This window comes from Penicillium verrucosum, assembly GCF_028828655.1.
Source record: "Penicillium verrucosum strain IBT 35672 chromosome Unknown utg000001l_segment0_segment0, whole genome shotgun sequence".
In the NCBI taxonomy this organism is placed as follows: domain Eukaryota; kingdom Fungi; phylum Ascomycota; class Eurotiomycetes; order Eurotiales; family Aspergillaceae; genus Penicillium; species Penicillium verrucosum.
Genome location: NW_026643210.1, coordinates 2,143,399 through 2,163,050, shown reverse-complemented (window position 1 = coordinate 2,163,050; position 19,652 = coordinate 2,143,399). Strand labels below are relative to the sequence as shown.

Below are 19,652 nucleotides of genomic sequence, written 5' to 3'. Positions count from 1 at the left end.
TTTCTTGTTATCTCCCAGGCTTCTCTTTAGTCTGCCACATTTCGACAAAACACAATAGGTAGCTCCCGTCACATTTTCTTTACAATTGGTTCTCCTATGCGTTGTTCTTTTTTTTTCCTCCTTCTCTCTCTCTCTCTCTCTCTCTCTCTCTCTCTCTTCCGGACCTGTACCACTATCAACTGTGCTTGCCAAGGATATCGACAACCTATTTCCCAGGACCTTAGACCTACTCCCACTCCCGGACTTTCGGCCGATCTTTGGCGACTATGAATAGGGAACCCCCTACCAAGGATACCTGCCTTCAGCACCTGCTGAGTGAATCTCTTTGAGATGTGTTTAATGTTGCACACTCAAAAAATCGCCTGACTTCCACTGCCACTGGACTGCCATGGATGTTTCTCTTCTTTTCATATTGCCTCTGCTCTAAGACCGGAGTTTTGAGTGCGGATTTTTGATATAGCCTTGGATCCCCATTGCTCCTGGAGACAACGCCCTTGGAATGAACCACATGAACCACTTAAGGACTTTGAAATTTATGACTCTTTGCCTGGAAATCTGATGCTATTATGGCCGCTTTATCTCAACAATAATGGATCCATTTGACCCCAAGGAATCAACCGAGGAATCTTTCAAGCTAATGTGCTTGCTCCCTGTCAATTATGGCCTTTTAAAAGCATCCGCTTTCTCAACTCTTGCTTGCGCTATTGCTTTATGGACCCTGGCCATTGTGTACCTACCTGATCTGGCCACAAAAATGAACGACTTCCTTTTACTTACCTGGATTCACCTGGATGATGCTTGAAATAGTAATTCTGGCCATGAAACTGGTTCTCGCCCTGGCACCACTTAGCACTCTCTTGGATTGACAACAGACCTGGACCCGAACATAGACACGGCAAATTTGACCAGGACCTCATGATAATCCCTGGTCGGCCAAGGAACTTTGAATCCACAAAAGCGACTTTGGTGCGTATACCTAAACCGTGACACGACCCCTTATCTCATTACTGACTCTGACTAGGTTTTCAATAACACCTGGACCATGGAGTTCTTTTTCTTTTCTTTTTCTTTTTGATTTGCTTATTTCATTGTTTGATGATGAGTAGTAGTTACTAACTCTTGGTTTACAGTGTTTTATATACAACCACACAATGTCTCCAAGGACCACCAGCGACTCTGACCGAGTCTCTATCTCACAGTCCATGCATACCTCCATGGCTTCAGGAATCTCAAATATGGCCTCAAGATCAATCCAGGATGATGAAATGTCGAGCCATGACAACTCCTCGTTGTGCTCAAGTATCCGTACAGCCCATGGAAATCCACAGGACATGAAAGACTGGACAATGAACCACCAAGAATCCCTTGACCAGGCTATCTCAAAACCAGACTCATCCGAGGTGCACATGCTTTCTTTCTCGCTGTCTCAGCAGCTCATGACCCCCACGGTCGGACCAAATGATGTTATGTACCCAGGCATGGACTTCCCAGCAGTCCCTGACATGAATGACCATGAAATGTCCCGGGATCTTTATAACTCCTTCCTGGATTTCTCTTCTGTTGAAAATGATGTCTGTGTCGGAAATAGCACGCCAGATGATGCTCTTTCCATCGGACACAGCTCTCACAGTACCGAGGATGGTCACTATATCACAGGCCCAGAGTCATGGACTCCAATGATGCATGATGCCCATTATCCAGGAACCACCATGGAGCAATTCTCGTCCGGTCTTTTCCAGACCGCCCCGGTCTCTCCACCACTGACCGACGCTAGCAATGATATGTCTGTCACTTCTTCTTGCTCACACGCGGGGTACACTTCATTCATGGCCCCTGATGATGCACTGCTCGGAGACTTTACCACATCGCCCATTGGAACGACTCACGGACTTAACCCAGCGGAGCCTTTGTTCCCCAGCTCTTCTCTTAACGACAGAGATCTTAACAGGTGAGTTTCAGATAAACTGATAGGCTGGAAGACAACCCATTGGATCAGAAGCCTAACCACTATACCGTAGGACTATCAGACCTTCAAAGCCATCCCGCCGTTCAGCATTGTCAGCTGTTTCTCAGCACCAAGTAAAGACTGATCCAGATTTCTTCCCAACCTTGCCAGTGAGAGAGCCAACCCGCCAGAGATCCAAGGAAGGTGTCGAGGCTCGCAACCCGCGAGAGCACCAGTACTATTCCATGTCCACCCACAGCGATGGAAAATATTACTGTCCATTTGCCACTGGAGAGAAGCCCTGCAACCACCCGCCCACCACGCAAAAATGCGCTTACCAGCAAGTCCTCCCGTGATGAAAAATCTTTGGTGTAATCTGAACCCAGCTAACCGATATCAATTAACAGCAAGTACCTGGATTCCCATCTGAAGCCTTACCGCTGCAAGGTCCCCGCCTGCATTGATGCCCAGCTGCGCTTCTCTTCCAACGCCTGTCTGTTCCGCCACGAGCGTGAAGCCCACGGATTGCATGGCCATGGAGATAACCCCCACCTTTGCCTGTGGGAGGGCTGTGAACGCGCCGTTCCAGGAAATGGATTCCCAAGGAGATGGAACCTTTACGACCACATGCGTCGTGTGCACGACTATGCCACCTCCGAGCGCCACAGCTCGCCTGAGACTTCCCCCGGCGCTGGTCAGATCAAGAAGAAGGAACCCGCTACCCGCAAGAGAAGAGTCACCGGTGCAACCCCGGCTCCCACCATGAAGCGCACCCGTTCCATCCACTCCCAGGCTAGCTCCATCAAGGCCACCCAGGCTTCCGCCAGCCTTGGACAGCGCCTCCAGAATGCCGAGCAGAACTTCTTCAAGTGCCGCTCGCGTCTGCTGGAGGAGCTGGGTAACATCTCCCCTCGGGATACTACCATGCACGAGAAGGTCAACGCCAATTTCCAGGAGCTGTTCACTCTGGGTTTGAACTACCGCCAGATCGAGGCCAGCCAGGCCCACATGCCCAATGGATTGCCTTGAAGTGTTAAGAAGCTGTAGACCTCCTTCCTGGAGGAGAACAGCGGTTTTCTTTGAAACGACACGAACAAACTTCACCGGAGAACTTTTTTCTTGATTTCCTTTTTACTCCACGGCTAGACCGTGCTGCTTGCTGGCCAGGCACTTTCGATACATGGAGGAACCCAGTGCGATCGCTCGCGAGTACACAAGTGAACTTCGGCCAAAAGGATTGTCTCAACCTGATCCCCTCATCAGACAAAGACAATCCGATTCCACAAATGGATACGGCCAGGAACTGGATAGGAACCAGCGTGGTACCCCACCCCCCACGCTTGAGAGCTTGTTGATCCGCCCCAACCCCCCGGTCACAAGCTGCTCACCACATGGGGATCTGGATTCAGCACTAAGGGCTTCTGAGCTTCTTGGGCTGCACTCCAGGTCCATGGATAAAACCATCCCAGCGACACAAAAGACCCGAAACTTATGTGGAGGAAAACAGCAAAGCGGGATACGATGTCTCAAAAAGGGAAGAAGAATGACAGTAAAGAGAGATATAGCCATGTATTGTCCAACAATTGGTTGGATTTTTGGATTTTGGATTTTGATAGATAGTGGTTGCGTTCTTGTATTTTGTTTCAAATGACCTTTTTTACTTCAAATGTTTGCACTCCATCCTTAAACACGTATATATCTAGATCTGTACTAGGTAGATCTGAAGCGTATGCAAGTCATAACCTCGTTATCTCATAACTACCAACTGACTCTTTCTAATGAAAAAGACATCTAATCTATCTGTCCTACTCAAATACAAAGCATCTATTCTTCAGCATTCTCCGCAACCACACCCGAGAATTCAGCATTGAGAAACCGCACAAACGCGTCCGCAATCTGATCAACCGACAGCGCACCGCCTCCAGAACCATGACCCCTACCAATATACGATCTGTTCAAGCTAATCCACTGCCTACGCAGCCTCTGCAGCCGCGGTAAAGTCAATATTCCACCAGCAGCGGCGAGTTCATCTGTCGTCCCAGACATGGCGACATGGGACGGAACAAGGATGGGAATAGCTGTCTCGGGAACCTCAATGGCGATTGCATCGTTACGACTGCTCTGCGCAAGCGCTACTTCCGCGGACGGGTAAGCCTGCGTGAAATTGCGGATGGCAGTCACAACCCCGGACGTCCGCTTTTCCATTGCATACATTGCGTTGGAGTCTGTTGCCGCTGCTTGCACGGTGGCTTGGTGAGGGATGATCCGGGCGCGTGTTGAGAGCCCGCCGCGGCCGCCACCTCGAGTACCGGTTGCTGTGCTGGCGACGTCTGAGATGGTGGTGGATTTGAGGGAGTCTATTAGGTTTGGGAGGGCTGTTTCGGTAGGAGCTTCGGTTGATGGGAGGACTACGCCTGTCAAGGCTTCGAATATGTCTGCTACCGGGGGTTCTGCGTCGGCCCAGGGGACTGTGAACAGGGGCTTATCCCAGCGGCTGTGGGTGCTTGGTTCCTCGTAGCGGAAGATGAGGTTGTTGAGCAGTTCAGATGGGTAGGCCTCCTCGGTGTCCTCGGTAGACTCTGCGGAATCAGGTGCGGGGGTATTTTGGGTGTCGGAGGTCTTCGCATCCGATGTCGTTGGATCTGCTTGCTTGTTGGCGTCTCGGCGTAGTCGGGCGTCATTGTTGGCGACGCACTGGTCGACGGGTGTCCCGACGTGAACCTATAGCAGACTTGTCAGCTATTGGGTGTCGCAAGCAATTCATTGTGTATGTTCTGATCTCGTACCACACAGCATGTAGTTTGCGCAGCTTTCGCCTCACACCACAGCTGGTACCTCCATCCTTTGATATAGTTCATTCCGTCGAGGATGACGATGCTGTCCCGCTTGAGCACACGCTTGGTTCTGGCGTAGGCGACGGCGCGCGCCTCCTTCTCGGTGCGGGCATGGTCGTAGACAATCCGGGGGTGGGATGAATCGTGTGAAGCGACCACATGGACCTTGTATCGAGACTTTAAGGAGACCTGCGCGCCTGCTTCGGCTGCTGCGAATACTTCATCTTGGTGTTTCTCAAACAGAGATGCGAGTTGGTTGGCGCGGTGGGTAAGACCGGAGCACGGGTATCCCGTTAAAACGACGAGCTGAATGTTTATTTGTCAGATTGGAATTGCAGAATTTAAGAGGTTTCTCCACGTACCGGCATCGTTGGTAGTTGCGGTGTTTGTTCAGGTGGACTTTTTTTTTTTTATGCGGGGGATGTGGCATGTGACCCGCATCTACAACAATATCCACGAACCATCTATACGCTCTGTCATGGAGATATGGATTCATTTTCTTAATTGGTATTATTGTTGTATTAAATGCTATTTACTAATGCGGATATAGGAATAGAGAGAATAAGTAAAAGTGGAAGGGTTACCATAATGAAATCGAGGCCTGAAGTATGAGGCAGTGATATTTAGGTCCGGTGCTTTATACAGAGATGGTACTTGTATTTCTATTTTCTAGAACAGATCTCGATCTCAATATATATAGATTCGATCGAACTTTTGTCATGTAATCATGTCATCGTTCCAACTAGGCCGGGGGTATCAAATCAACGGCTCAAACAGTTTTGGATGAATCCTCCAATTCCTCCTGCGCCCATCGGATTTCATATCCGAATACAGTTCTTCGAAGCCTTTCATCCTGCAAAGAGTCAGCACCATGGCCATTACCATAATCCAGATAACTTTCAAAATGTAGACTTACACCAGGATCTTCCTCAAACAGCACAGCATCCACCACATTCTCAAAGATCTTGGTGACAGTGAACCCGCTCGCCTCGGCCAAAGGAAAGAATTGCTCGGTCTTGGGCAATAGCCAGGGCTGGTAGGGGGTGAAAATAACCAGAGCAACAGACTTCGGGTCTTTCTTCATGGTCTGCTGCATGGTTCTGATCAGATTCGGGTGTTCACGGTGACTGTATACCACATCCGCCATGATCAAGACGTCAAACAAGGATGGAGAGCCATCAGCAGCAGGAGGAAGATACGCCCGCAGCGGGGTCACATCGCCGCCCCATTTGTAGCCATCGACGTGAAGGCGGGGTTTCCCGTCTTCCCGCGCTGGAATAGCACTGGCTGACAACTCTGCGTTGTATTTCATGTTTTCAACAAGGTCTGGATCAGGATAGTCGGTCAATACCACAGTTCGAGCGCCCTGAATGGCGCTCACAATGCTGGGAACGCCTGCAGCGGCACCAATCTCGAGGACATCCTTGTTTCGGATGAGATCCTCGGTGTGCTGCTCAATGTAATGAGAGCTAGTTCGGCCAGCGTTCCATAGCAAATTTCCCTGTCAAGTTCTGTAAGTAGGCACCTCGGCTGGTCATGTCAATTGATATCATACATAGAGGGGGTGGCTGCCCACAAGACGGACGCGCACTTTCTGGCCCGACAGCATGGAGTGCTCGGCAAATGTGGGGGGTGCATCTTCGGGATAGTACCCTTCTGGGTCCTGGAATAAATTCCCCGAATCAAATTCGTCAGCCATTGTAGTTATGTATGACTTCAATGATTTGGAGGGGAAAAAATTATATCAGTTATCAATTTCTTATCGGAGTACGTTCGTAGTTGCCTCAGGCATCAATATATATAAAAGTTGCATGTAGGTGTGGGCTAACAGCGGGTCTCTCGGCTTCCCGAGGTATTAGACAATCAGACAATGTCATTGCCAAGGTTAGATTGGCTGATCATCACTCTTCACACCGAGAAAGTTGTAATTATCGTGACTATCCCTGGATTGACTGTTACATTACTTGGCTAAATGTAACACCAAGATCACGTGCATGATACTACCACGTGATTGGATACATATGTACATCGTGTATGTAAAATAGTGCGGAGAAAAGCGTGGAGATACGGTCCTAATACCGTACAATACCGTGCAATACCATGAAATCCCCGACCAAACCCCCTTCCACCCCCCAACGGATAAATCTCGGGAGGGAAAAACTGCGTTCAAATGTCATATGCACCCCTGAGAGATCATGTGTAAATCTCTGACTTTCAAGTTCTAGATTATCTTCCTCTTTTCGTCGCTTCTTTTTCTGCGATTTGGTTGTTCGTCGAGCATCTGCCTAGTGGAAATTACCCCCGCCGGCTAAATTCGTCTGAGCCTTGTGCAATTTGCATCCTCGAACGGGTTCGATTTCCTTTACCACTCTGCTTTCTTTTCCACTCTTGATCCCCCGCCGCGTCTTTGTCCATAGCAACAACCTCTTCCCCCTCCCGTTATATCCATCTACCCAACTCCACGTCCACGGCGACCTATTCTTTTTGCATTTTGAAGATCGGACCGCTACAGTCACGTCATGGACTCGACCCTGCGGACAGCTTACAACCCTCAAGCACCTCTCGTCCAACCCACCTCCTTCCATCCCTCTTCCTCAACCGGTCAGTCCACCATGACAGCCGAGGCTCAAAATACCCTAGAAATCGCATCAAATGCGACCAGGCAGGTGTTTTCTTCACCCTCGCTACAATCTGCCTGTTCCCCGCAGACCTCCGCCCCTCCCATGCAACCCTTGTCACAAGCGTTTGGAAACACCTCCAACCCGAGCACCCTTCCCATCGCCCCCCGCAGCCAACGCCCAAGCATCGTTACCTACGCATGCAGCCCCCGCTCCGGCGCCCACATCCGATGCCTATCCCCATCAGATAAATGGTCTTGGGGGTCCAACTGCTACAGCGCCCTTTCTGCAGGATTTCAATCTCGTCGCTGAGGCAGCCAAGCGTGCTCAAATGGGTATCGTCATGCGTGATCTCGAGAGCGTGACTCTTTGATTTGAGATTTACCGCTAGATAGGGCAGGACCCAGGTCAGGGGAGATGCCGTGTCGGTTGCACGTGCGTCTCCGAGGTGCATGGACTGGCTCCATTTTCTAGATACATCGGGGCTGGGATTACTATGGCGTATTATACGTGGGATTTGGCTTTGGATATTCTTTTTTTTTTTTTTTTTTTGGATTCTACAGACACACCTTCTTAGCATCATAAGGTTTCTGTACGGAGTATTCGACCTTGCATTCTCTTACTCGGATGCTTTGTGAGTTGATTCTGGTGTTTTCAGACGGTGTTTCCCTGGTGCTCAAATTTCCCTTGTGGCTTATAGCCCTATACCATCTACTCACGAGACATGCAATATCATCCGTTAGAAACCTATATGTGCATAGAGGCGTAGTATTCCGAATCATCACTTGGCCTAGACATACAGAGGCTCTGTGTACAAAGAAGTGACTTGTAATCTAAATATATCCCTTTCAGGTCAACTTAGTCTGCATATATGTACTTTTCCGGTGTTTATATTTATCTATTTAAGGAGCAAGTTTTGCAATTTAAGCATTTGTTTGTGTTCATTAGTCTCACTCTGCGGAAAGATGGAATAGGTTAAAGGATATCTGTATGACGCCTCTACAAATGATGTTAGAGATGCCAATTATAGGCCAGTTAACCCAATATTAGCCCTGAAAGTGGAGATTCCACTCAATAGCAAAGACCTCTACAAGGGTCTATATATAAGTTTTATATTGTTTCCACCCTGTTAATCATAAGTCCATAAAAGCGAAAGCAATTATAACCGACGGACTGACGATCTAACACTTTTCTTCCAATTAAACCACCCCTCAGCCGACCGGTGACGCAAGGATCTCGGTTATCCTTCCTTGAAATTGAGCGATCAGGACCTACAGGATACCCTTTTGGGTTGATGACCTAACTGTGAAACTTTTTCCCCGCGTTTCCCCCGAGGTCCCTTGCCAAATTTGGACTAGTACATGGCCCGCGCTCACCTCTTCTTCTGTCCATCAGGTGACCCGATAGCTTTTGTCGATCCTCCACTACTCCATACATACAATATACATTGTCACACTTTTATTTCCACTGAGATAGCTGCAAAATCTCTTGTTGATAAAAATATTGTTTTTGTAGAGTGGGGATGCCAGGTACGGTACAGGTGTGGATACTATTTCGTCCTCAGAGAGTCAGGATGAGGTATCTATCCTATTCAGCAACTCAGTGCGACTCTACTGACTTCTTAATCCTAGCTTGTGCGATGAACTGCTATCACTTTCCTCCCAGACTATATCAGACAAAGGCATTCCTTGTGTCCTAGTCATTGCTGAACATGTTGTCCGCGACTATCAGACTATTTCAGAGCTATCTAGCTATAGGTTATACACAGAAAAGTCTCTTTCACAGAACATGCTTTTTTTTTTACCGTATACCTAGAAAGAGCATGTAAATTGAGCATCTGAAAGAGCAACAAGAATACATGACAAGGCCGCATAAGCGGAAGAGTATTCTCGTAGATAAGTGCAAAAACATGCGCGGTCCTGACCTCGAGCAGAGAGCGAACAATAACATGGAGTTCATACAACTTTCGAAATATGGCAGCAACTTCTCCTTTAGTTTTTTCTGGGTAGGTTGTAGAATTAATATGAATACGAAGATTGCTCCGATAGTGCAAGATGAGCTTTCTTGGTAGCTTGCGCCCATGTGGGTGGTTCGTGTGCATCCTAGCTATTACTGTTCTGCTTCAATATTCCGAGTAGCGACAATGGTAGTGTAGTGTATATGGTATTGCTTCTGGTATTTTTCCTTCCTTTATTATGGGGCCTTGGCATGCGGTGCTAGGACTAATTACTCCTTATTCCTGCAAGATCCCTATATCCCTATGTTAGGTGCGCCATAGTTACTCCGTATACTGCTTTGCTATTAGATCCATTCCTTTTTTTTATATTTATTTTTAGTGATCCTTAAATGACAATGCAGGGCCATTCCAAACATGGCAGCCAATTTTACCGTCCCGATCATTCTTCCCACCTTGGCATCTACGTTGCGGTCACGGGTACATACTTTTACAAGTTCGAGGCATTTATTGATTTATTGTCTGTTTCATATATCTCGGTCGCATTTAGAATACATAATCTCAGACGTTTTTCAGCCTTTATTTTTAGGCATTGGTTAACGGGCTAACGTTAGCCGGCAATTGCTTAGCTTAGAGTAAAACGCTTGCATGGTGGCGCAATTAGCGTATCTAGTCGACTCGAAATGTACAGTCTCTTCAAGGGGTTCTGTATATGATATATTATTCTGATATGTCAAGGGGAGAAATAAAGCCCAATATTTCAAATAAGTCCAGAAATCCAGAAATCCAGAAATCCCCAAAAATTCTTAATCCCAAAACACCGAGCTATGCGCAAGTCAAGCAGACGTAGAAACAAAACCTCAAAAAAACACGAACTAGCGATTAATAAAATGAAAATAATCGCCGCCCACCTCAAAAATTCGATGGATATAGCAGACGCAGAAAAGAAAAAAAAGCGCAAAATGCAAGAATGAGAGTATGCCCGGAACACCCCTTGCGCATGTATGTACGAATAGCCGTGTATTGCACGAACTGAGCACCGACGCCATGCTCATAGATGGGAAGTCGATGCATTTCTTCTTTGATGATGATATGATAATTTTCGGGACATTAAATGAACGAAGCTTGGCTCCTGTTTCCGTATTGAGTTGATGAACCGATCAGATTCGGCGAGGATATGCTGGCGGCCTGGGAGGTAGTAGGTTTGCCACGCGAAGAAAAAACCGATAACCGACGGGAGATGCGCTGGCTCATTCTTCGTGTCGGGGAAGACCAATTATCGAAGGAGATGATGGACATTGGGCGCGATCGCGGGGGTCCGTGGGATGTCATCGGAGCCTCTGGGCGAGATGGCGGAGCAGTGAAGTTGGGCCCGTCGTAGATCATGGTTGAGCGACGTCTGAGCTTGTCGGTGGTTTGGCGGGCGTCCATTGAGATGTCTTCGCGGATATCGCCTAGGACGTGCGAGACTCGACGGAGGAGTTTGGGAGGTTTGCCGTAGATGGAGGGTTCTCGCTGCTCTAAGCCGTAGACTTCAAGAGGGGTTGAGTCGGTTTCCTGGTCCACGGGGGAGGAGTAAAACCGAGGGTACTTGACCGCCATCGGGGTTCGGCGGGTGTTCAGTGAAAGTGTGGATGTGGGGGGATGTTGGTATGGAGAAGGATGAGACTCGGATGAGACGCTGGAGGAATAGGAACTGTTTGTTGCAGATGATATCAACATGGCTTCCAAAGGCTATGAGATCTTTGAGAAAGGGAAAAGAGAAGAGAAGGGAGGGAAAAAAAACGGCCAAAAAAGGGTATTCTGATGGAATTCCGAAAAAGACCAAAAGTGGATCAGAGACATCAACATTTTAGTCCCGTAACACTTAGATGACTAGTAATTTTATTTCTTGTTTTGTTTTCCTTTCTGTTTTTTTAAATACTAATATTATAGTATTAGTTACAGTGCTTTTCCAGATCTTAGCTATTCGAACCTTTTGACCATTACTATTTACAGTATGATCTGCTGTATAAACAGTAATAGAAGACTGTGTCCATGTGGGAAGACCGTGGGGTGATCCGATGTCTCAAAAAATCTTACACGTTGTCTACGATCCAATGGCGCGGCAGAACAAAGCCACGATCGCTTACATACCCGTGGACGTAATGCTACACATAGTATGGGTACTAAGTACATTCTTTACGGTAGAAGCATTCCTACAACATAGGTATCCCCCTCGTACCCCTCGTACGCAACAAAGACGATGAATAGCCCCCGTGTTGAGCACGTTTACTCCGTACCAAGGGGCAAATACAGTTCATCCACGGTTCCCACCGGGAACTGCGGATTCCTGATTGCTGATTGGTCCGATTCCCGCTCAGGGGGGGAAAAGGTGGATGGCGCCATGGGTCTATACTTTTTTATAGAAACTAAATGAAACAAAGACATTAAAGACATCGGAGAGATAGCAGAGACATTTATTATTGAGTACAAGGTAAAAGGTACATTGGAAAGAATATTAATTATATAGTCATTGATATCTTCTGTCTCTACAACATAAGATCTACAACATAAGGGAGGAAACCATTTTCCCATTGAGTTTTGCCGAGAGATCCACCTGGAGCACAGGAGAGAACCATAGCCACAAACGAGTCCACAAGTTTGGACCTTGGGGGACGGCGCATCGTATTCCAAACTATGATTGAACTATATTATACATGTTCTTTTGTTTTATATGGTATTTATGTCGTACGGATAGCCATAGTTATATAGTTATTACTTACAATACTACAACAATGTTGCAACCTAGATATGTACGAGCTCTGCCCCGCACCGGTAACTCGGGAGCCGGGGGTCGGAAAGTCATCTCAGCTGATTCATTTGCTACATTTCGATCGTGCCTATCGTAAGTGCCCAGAGGCTGAAAAAACTCTCCGATTACATCACAAAGCGGAGGTTGGTATCTATCTCGAGTCAGTCGGCTGGCGTCATACTAAAAAAAAAAAAAAAAGAAAAAAAAAAAAAAAAAAAAAAAAAAAAAAAAAAAAAAAACTCACCAAGGGGATGGCTGCAGCTCAGTTGCGGCTTCTGCGAGTATTTACCCTCAAGCTCATTTCGGATCGTGTTTAGCAGCTGCAGGTAACTCTGCTGTGGCCACTGCTGTAGTGTTTTGATAAACGCCCAACTCAATGCACCACGCGCCTGTCCGTCCTGGAATGTATCCGCCCTGTTTCCGGGGTTAGCTCAGATTTTTTATTTCTTGACCTTGAAAATTTAAAGTGAACGCCACTTACGATGTCTGTGTGTCCTTGGACCCCGAAAACATCACAACGTCGGCCGGGGAGGTTTTGGTCATGATGGTGCGCTCACGGGCCGAGTCGCCGTTGACTGCCTTTTTAAAGAACCCGATAGCCGTCGAAGCGACGCTGGAGAAATCGCCCTGTCCATACGACGTGAATGCACTGAACAAGTCCTGAGCTGCCTCCTTGGCCAGGTTGGGCTCCTTGAGAACACCCTGTGTCGAGTAGACGTATGGCAGATCCAATGCAGTGCCCGAGTGGCACGAATCGAAGATCGCCGTTAATCGCACTCCGGGTCGTAGTGGACGCACCATGATGGCATGCATATCATCGTCGACAATGTGACCGACGTCACGGTAGTCCAGTGGGTAGATGACATCGTCGAATCCATCGTCCTCGTCTCCATCCAGATCGGGAGTACGACCCCCGTGGCCAGAGAAGTGGATGAACAAGGAATCGTTAGGTTGGGCATCCTTGACGAGCCAGTGCATGGCACGTAGAATGTTGGCCTTGGTGGGAAGGCTCATCGGGTTTTGTTGGTCGTCGGTGAGAATGACCATGTCCTCTCGCTTGTACCCGAATCTCTGAGTCAGGAAGTTGGACATGTTAGTGACATCGTTGATACAGCCTTTCAGTGCATTGGGCTGTCCTGCATAGTTGATTCCGATCAACAAAGCCCTGCGGCGACCGGTGCAAGCTGAGTACTGGAATCTGTAGTTTGAGGGGGCACCTCCACCGAATTGCTGAAAATTCTGGGGTGGGGTTGGGGGCAGATTCGGGGAATTTGCACGAGGAAATCCTGTTCGATGGTTAGTGCCGTTGCGAATGTTTCATTTGGCATGTATAAGAACTTTACCATTTTGAGACGCACTCAGACTATGCCGGTGGGAGGGAGGATGAGGAGATGGAGTGTGGCCGTATGGCGGGGTAGGAGAGGGGGGATATTGGGGATACTGAGGATAAGGTGATGGTGGGTAGGGGGGGATGGTTAGGACCTGGATAAGATGATTGGGGTTGATGAGAACCGTAGGGCTGAGGAGGATAGGGCTGAGGCGGGGGTTGCCATTGGGGAGGTTGTTGATATCCTCCCCATGGGGGTGCCCCTTGTCCTGGAGGGGGACCCGGAGGTGGATAATACATCTTTTCAAAGATGTTATAAATCTCTCCCGATGGAAAGGAAGAAAAGAAGGTGAAGGGTGAAGGGTGAAAGGTGAAGTTGAAGTTGAACAGTTTAAAAGTAATTCGGCTGACTGGGTGGGTCATGCAAATTAGGACCTTTACACTTTCCCTTTGAGACAAATGTTAGTGCCTAGGCAATTTCTATGTAACTATATACAGTGTACTCCGTACACTTCTCAAGATTGGGGGATATTGGGGGATCCACCATTAGGGCTGCAGGTAAATCACTCTAATCCAGGTTTTTCCCATTGAATGACTCCAATAGTAGTACTCCATATATGTGTACTATGTAATCTAACATGTAATGATGAAACAAAACAAAAAGCTTTAGGCTGTAAGTTAGGCAGCGACTTTCCGTTAATCATGTGACTAAATGCGTCACCTGATTCTTTTCCAAGTACAATTAGTCAAGAAATTAAAAAGTAAGAAATATTTCGAAGTACGGAGTAAGTAAGAACTAGACCAAGAATAGACCAGGGCAAACTGCATAAAAGGGCGTACGTGAGATTTGCCTCTGAGGCGGTGGCTTGGAAGAGAGGCGTCATTGCGGCTCTGTATGGAGTGCAATAACAACTATTATCATAATGTTTAATGAAGGACAACTTAGCGTAAGCACGGGTATCATTTATATTACTACATGTAGTAACCGCTAGTAGTGGTAGCTCTTCATTTCACACTCTAGCTACCCGGGGGGCCATATATGCACCGAAGATCCGATAGGATTACGGAGTACTGGAAGGGATCTTGGATAACCTGCGGACCTGCGGACCCCACCTAACCCGTGTCACGAGTCTTAGTCCTAATGGAGACGGATGAGCCGCCTTTTTTTCGGAGATCTTGGTCGTAATCCGAAACAAACAAAAAATAAAAAAAAGAAGAGGCTCAACAGGATCTGACTCTGCCAAATTGCGTGATTCCGTGATCTGGGGAGGGGAGGGGAAGAGGGGGGGGATCTACTCTTACTTTCCTAGCCGGCCGTAGATTTTTTTTCGAGGAAGGTTCCAAGGTTCCAGTTGGTAAATCATTCCTTTTTCGGTCAAGGTTGCGGCTCTTGGAGCTTCCAAGGTTTTAGTACGAAGGGGGTTACCATGGATTCCATGGTAGCACTATTCCCCTTTGCGACGTCCATTGATGTCTTGGGAATTGAGCCTCACTCCCTGTTATCTCCTTTCTTTTCTAGAACATAAATCTCGTTCCTTCCTTATAAATTTTTGAGATATGGAACTTCGTTTTTTCCGTTTTTTTTCCCCTGTGGCAGTTGCCATTTTGTCTGAGACACTCCCTTGAAGACTCCATATGTACTTGCAACAGACTATTTGGCCACTTTTATAATCATGACAACTATACAGAGTCTGGATACTCTTCCATTTGATGTGTTTTACCAGATCGCGACCTCGCTGGACGATCGTGACTTCGTGAACCTCAGTCGCACTAGTCGTGCTCTCTATATTCTGTCACAAAGCGAACAGATTGCCCGGAAAACCGTCGAGGTAAGCCCAAGCTAACCCCTCGCTTGAATTACAAGGCTGATCCCGGTTTCCAGAATTTTTTACGTCACAGCAAAGAAGGTCAGGCTGCCCTAGTGGCCCAGTCCGGTTTTCGAAAGGCCGTCGGACATCGGCTTGCTATCCATGAGGCTGTTGCAATGGCAGACCCTTACTCGGTGGTCTGCGTAGGCTATGGAGCCGAATTTCTCTACAACCAGGGCTATCTGTGCTACCGCTCTGACCATTGGATTCGTTTGCTTTACGTGCATGGTCCTGCGTTCAGGGAGCGTGTCATGGACCTCCGTGAGGCGATCCCTCGACTGCTGGAAACAGGTCCCGTAGAGCCCGGTGCAGAAAATCGGGTTACGCTCTTGAGCTACTGCGATGATATTCTCGTCTTCCGAGTGGCCAATATCAATGCGACCGAAGACGCGTTACTCGCGGTCAATATGGCGTGGCGGGAAACCCATCAAGGCAAGAGACGTTTCCTGCTCTATGAGGAGATCCCAGCAGCCGCACCGGCTTTTGCGCGGCACTGTGGATCTTACATTTGGTTTGGCACATTTACTGCTGCCGATGGTTCGGATGGTGTATGGTCTATCACTGGTATGGATCTCGAGTCAGATGAGTCTATTGACTTCCCCCTCGACCGAGTGGTCGATGGTGATCTTGGGCAAACGTTGTGTTTTGAGATACATGATGAACATCTCTATGCAGTTTCGACCCAGGTCGCCGCAGATGACGATGAAATACACTCCTCTTTCTACCATTGGTTCTGTCACGCCCCTCGTGAAGATGGCCGCAAATGGAACGGTCGCTTATGGCGCCGAGAACACCAAGAAGGCCCGATTAATGAGATGTGGACTGATCTTTCAATCCGTAAGGATGAGACGACTGGCCGGCCAGTCATACTTGAGTGCCGCCGTGAGTGGCGTGACGGCAAGAGCGAAAACCACCGTACATACTACACACAGCGACTTCCTACCCCAGAAGAAGCTCTAGCACCTCTTTCAGGAGGCACCTTCGAAACTCCCTCGTGGGTGTCTGTGGATGATGACCTTGAGAACGATCACCCCTATGATGAGCGACCTGCAAAGAGGCTGCGGCGGCATTACCATGCCGAGTACGAGTCTGGCTCTACCAAGCGACAGGAGTTCATCGCAGCTCGCACCAAACACAGGGGCTACCATCTCGGTGCGTCTACCTTTGTCGACATTGTCAACGACCCTGTCGGTGATAATCTACGGTCTCGGGATAGGATCCGGTTGCGTACAGTGTCACGCAAGCGCAAATGTCCCATTGACGAGGAGGGAATTGAGGGACCTCCCAACAGCCTGTTCCAGCCCACCCAGGTGGACCAATATGGCTGTCCTGTTGAAGGTTCCGAGGAACGCTTCGAGTGTCGTGGCGTGCGGATGTGGCCTCCAGACGATGCCCCGCCCGCATTACAATCATTGCTCTGTCCAGGCCAGCGCACTGGATCTGTGAAAAGTGTTGCAGACGAACGCTCGATCGTCTACTCGATCGACGCCCCTGGACTTCCCCCTAATCAGCAAGCTCTTATCCTCATTAGCTTTGATCCTTATTTTCGAATTCCTATTACGGGGCCTCTTCCCACTGCTACATGCCCTCCAGAGTACCAGTCTCCCAGGGAACTATTCCCACCGACGCTGAAGCCACCACCTCCATATTTTCCTTCAAACAACTTGGTGGAAGAAGCACCGCCCTTTTACATGGGTATCAGACGCGGGTACTACCTGCATGAGATATGAGATTGATTTTGGAAGAGTCTCGTACCGTAATTCAACCAAGACAGGCCCAGATAGACCGACAGGTCATTATCAATAACCAATATTAATACAAAAACAAGTTAAATTTTAAATCAGCTCAAAGTAACTTTTTGTATACGAGGTCGTGCATCCATTTCAGCAATACGAATGACGATACGGGCACGTAGGAGGCCTTGGGTAGCAAGCCTCATTTCATATTTATCATCGAGCGTTGCTGGCAGTTAATTGGGTGCCCTGGGCATTAATTGAAGTAGTAAACACGGTCCTATATTCGTATGTGCTCCATTCTATACCAACCACGAAGCCCTAAGAGGCTGACATCCACAGAGAGGAGTCTCAATTCCTTGATTAATATTTGAATATCCAGTAAGCTGCCTAATTAAGAGATATGGAGCTGCTGGGACAAGTCATTTGGACAAAGATCAATCTATTCGTACTTTGGCATAAACCTGCTCATTATCAAGTGTTTTTGTCAACCTGTTGTAGTAAAATATCCAGGCCTAAAAATTACGTATAAACACAAGGACCAGATCCATTCATATCATCATATAATTTATCATTTATGCATTATCATCTGCACCGACTCAGCCCGGACACGCAGCCATATGTACACGGAAAAGTACACTAGCCCATGCACTGCCCCAGGAATGGAGTCGACAGGAAAAGAAAAACAAGAACATTAAGACCTATCTTCATCTCTAAAGATAGAAAGACAGCAACGCATGCCCACAACGCCTTCCAAAAAAAGAACCATTGCCACAACCCAAAGGGGGAATCAAGTTATCGTCTAGGCATCAGCGAGCATCTCGAAATCATGAACCCGGGACCCGGAGACCTTTATCGAGAAGAAAAGGAAACATACATGCCAAAAAAAAAAGAAAGAAAAAAAGAAGTCAAAGTGAGATGGGACCATCATCTCACAGCTTCTTATACAATCCGGCCAGTGAGTTGATGATTAATTCCCGTTTGACTGGGTTTGCGCCACGGAACATATCACGCACCCCAGTGCTCGTCTTCATCTTAGATGCAAGCTCGGAGGTTTCGGATAGTATCGAACTATCGGAGTCACTGTCATCACCGCTCGAAAGGTTGCCTAGCAGCTTGCTGGTGTCGCCCCCCGATTTGAGAATATCAGTGAGGGTTTCATTCCCGCTGAGCAGGTTGTGAACAGTGTTCTTGATCAGATCGGCAATTGGCACATTGGCCGTCAGCGTTAGCTGCTTCATCACGTTGGTGTAGTATGGCACCAACGTGCCGTTCCAAGTGACCGTTCGGGTTACGGTGTCCAGGGCCAAGTTGCCGGTTTTGATGGCCTTTGCCTGTGACGCCAGCACGTCTCCGAGATTCTCGATCATGGTGTGTATATCGAGGACTCCGGTGAGAGGGAAGACGTTGTCGCCTGGTTTGAGGGTGACGTCTTTGACAGTGGCATTTCCAATGACGAGGTCGCCGCTCTTCACGTCAAGGACGAGTGTGCCAATATCAAGAGTCAACACTGACGGGTTGGGAAGGGAGACATTCCCGATTAGATTGGTGCCGTCTTCGCGGGCTGGAATGAGTCCGCTGTCGGAGATGCTGAATTTCTTGAATTGGTCCAGCACTGGAATCTCAAGTCAGCTTCCTCTTCCTTTCTAGGATATCATTTAAATGATGTTTTTCTTCCGCTTACCTGGTGACATAATATCCTTATCCATGGTGACCTTGGACTTGAGCACACCCAGATATGAATTGGTTACACCTCTGACCGACAGCGCCGTCTCCTTCTCGAACACAACATTGTGCACATACTCGTCCCACGTGGCCAGGTTGGTCAGTGGCGTCTCGATCTTGCTCACACCTAGGGTGGTGTTACCCTTGATGACTTTGCCGTCAATTTTAGCCTGACCCCATGCCTTGTCTGCGCCCGCATCGCGCACGAACAGATCCAATGTGATCGGCTCGATGCGTACTGGCAGTGCAATTTTGAGGTCCAATGCCGACAGCAGGGTCAATTGAATCTTGTCCGGTCGCGGATTTAGGACCGAGGCATTGACTAATACTAAGTCGGACTTGTTGACGACCATTTGTGAGATGGCTGGAATGGCAACCAGGAAGCTATAATTGCAATTAATTACAATTAGTATTCGTTTTTGCAGGTTTCAAAAGCATTGCAACTCACAAGACAGGTAGAAAAATCGCCAGGAAGATGATAGTCACCAAAAGATGCAGACACCAGAATCGCTTCCAATGGCGCTGGAACTTCTCAGTGCGTTTCAACTTTCTCGTCTCCAATGACAGACCTCCAGCCGATTCGACATGTGCAAGTTGGGCGCCTTCATCATCACCTTTGGATATCAATGGCCCACGATGAATACCCAGAGTATATTTGGCATCATCTGAAGTTAGATATGCTGGTGTATCTATATTTTTGCCCATGATCGCAACCAATCTCGACTTAGTGATCTTTAGAATAGAAGGGGGGATTCTGCGTATATGTAATTTTTAGCGCAAAAGCACCGGACTTCATCTCCTCCCCATACACCGAAGCGGGACCCCCGTGGGTACGAAAAAAAGACAACAAAAAG

The 19,652-nt window shown here is 47.9% G+C and overlaps 9 protein-coding genes across 9 annotated transcripts; 4 read left to right on the top strand and 5 right to left on the bottom strand.

Annotated features, from left to right (window-relative positions):
* Positions 1–589: 589 nt before the first annotated feature.
* N7516_000793 (uncharacterized protein) lies at positions 590–802 on the top strand (the record flags this gene model as incomplete). The annotated part of the gene is made up of 1 exon (XM_057213515.1): positions 590–802. The coding sequence occupies one exon, from the start codon at positions 590–592 to the stop codon at positions 800–802; it is 213 nt and encodes a 70-aa protein (XP_057075398.1).
* Positions 803–1,151: 349 nt separating this feature from the next.
* N7516_000792 (putative C2H2 finger domain protein) lies at positions 1,152–2,974 on the top strand (the record flags this gene model as incomplete). Its single annotated transcript, XM_057213514.1, has 3 exons — positions 1,152–1,948; positions 2,019–2,285; positions 2,353–2,974. 3 exons carry the CDS (start codon positions 1,152–1,154, stop codon positions 2,972–2,974), a joined length of 1,686 nt encoding a protein of 561 aa, XP_057075397.1.
* A 795-nt stretch (positions 2,975–3,769) lies between these two features.
* On the bottom strand, positions 3,770–5,147 carry N7516_000791 (putative RNA polymerase II Elongator complex associated protein Kti12; the record flags this gene model as incomplete). Its single annotated transcript, XM_057213513.1, has 3 exons — positions 3,770–4,666; positions 4,732–5,085; positions 5,142–5,147. The coding sequence occupies 3 exons, from the start codon at positions 5,145–5,147 to the stop codon at positions 3,770–3,772; spliced, it is 1,257 nt and encodes a 418-aa protein (XP_057075396.1).
* A 401-nt stretch (positions 5,148–5,548) lies between these two features.
* On the bottom strand, positions 5,549–6,478 carry efm7 (putative nicotinamide N-methyltransferase Nnt1; the record flags this gene model as incomplete). The annotated part of the gene is made up of 3 exons (XM_057213512.1): positions 5,549–5,632; positions 5,696–6,280; positions 6,335–6,478. The coding sequence occupies 3 exons, from the start codon at positions 6,476–6,478 to the stop codon at positions 5,549–5,551; spliced, it is 813 nt and encodes a 270-aa protein (XP_057075395.1).
* Positions 6,479–7,298: 820 nt separating this feature from the next.
* On the top strand, positions 7,299–7,770 carry N7516_000789 (uncharacterized protein; the record flags this gene model as incomplete). The annotated part of the gene is made up of 2 exons (XM_057213511.1): positions 7,299–7,445; positions 7,522–7,770. The coding sequence occupies 2 exons, from the start codon at positions 7,299–7,301 to the stop codon at positions 7,768–7,770; spliced, it is 396 nt and encodes a 131-aa protein (XP_057075394.1).
* A 2,691-nt stretch (positions 7,771–10,461) lies between these two features.
* N7516_000788 (uncharacterized protein) lies at positions 10,462–10,953 on the bottom strand (the record flags this gene model as incomplete). The annotated part of the gene is made up of 1 exon (XM_057213510.1): positions 10,462–10,953. One exon carries the CDS (start codon positions 10,951–10,953, stop codon positions 10,462–10,464), a length of 492 nt encoding a protein of 163 aa, XP_057075393.1.
* A 1,317-nt stretch (positions 10,954–12,270) lies between these two features.
* On the bottom strand, positions 12,271–14,356 carry N7516_000787 (caspase family protein; the record flags this gene model as incomplete). Its single annotated transcript, XM_057213509.1, has 5 exons — positions 12,271–12,296; positions 12,390–12,559; positions 12,627–13,431; positions 13,489–13,772; positions 14,313–14,356. The coding sequence occupies 5 exons, from the start codon at positions 14,354–14,356 to the stop codon at positions 12,271–12,273; spliced, it is 1,329 nt and encodes a 442-aa protein (XP_057075392.1).
* A 789-nt stretch (positions 14,357–15,145) lies between these two features.
* Positions 15,146–17,070, top strand: fbx15 (F-box domain protein; the record flags this gene model as incomplete). The annotated part of the gene is made up of 2 exons (XM_057213508.1): positions 15,146–15,301; positions 15,355–17,070. The coding sequence occupies 2 exons, from the start codon at positions 15,146–15,148 to the stop codon at positions 17,068–17,070; spliced, it is 1,872 nt and encodes a 623-aa protein (XP_057075391.1).
* A 935-nt stretch (positions 17,071–18,005) lies between these two features.
* On the bottom strand, positions 18,006–19,503 carry N7516_000785 (DUF3712 domain-containing protein; the record flags this gene model as incomplete). Its single annotated transcript, XM_057213507.1, has 3 exons — positions 18,006–18,688; positions 18,758–19,182; positions 19,247–19,503. The coding sequence occupies 3 exons, from the start codon at positions 19,501–19,503 to the stop codon at positions 18,006–18,008; spliced, it is 1,365 nt and encodes a 454-aa protein (XP_057075390.1).
* Between the last annotated feature and the right edge of the window lie 149 nt (positions 19,504–19,652).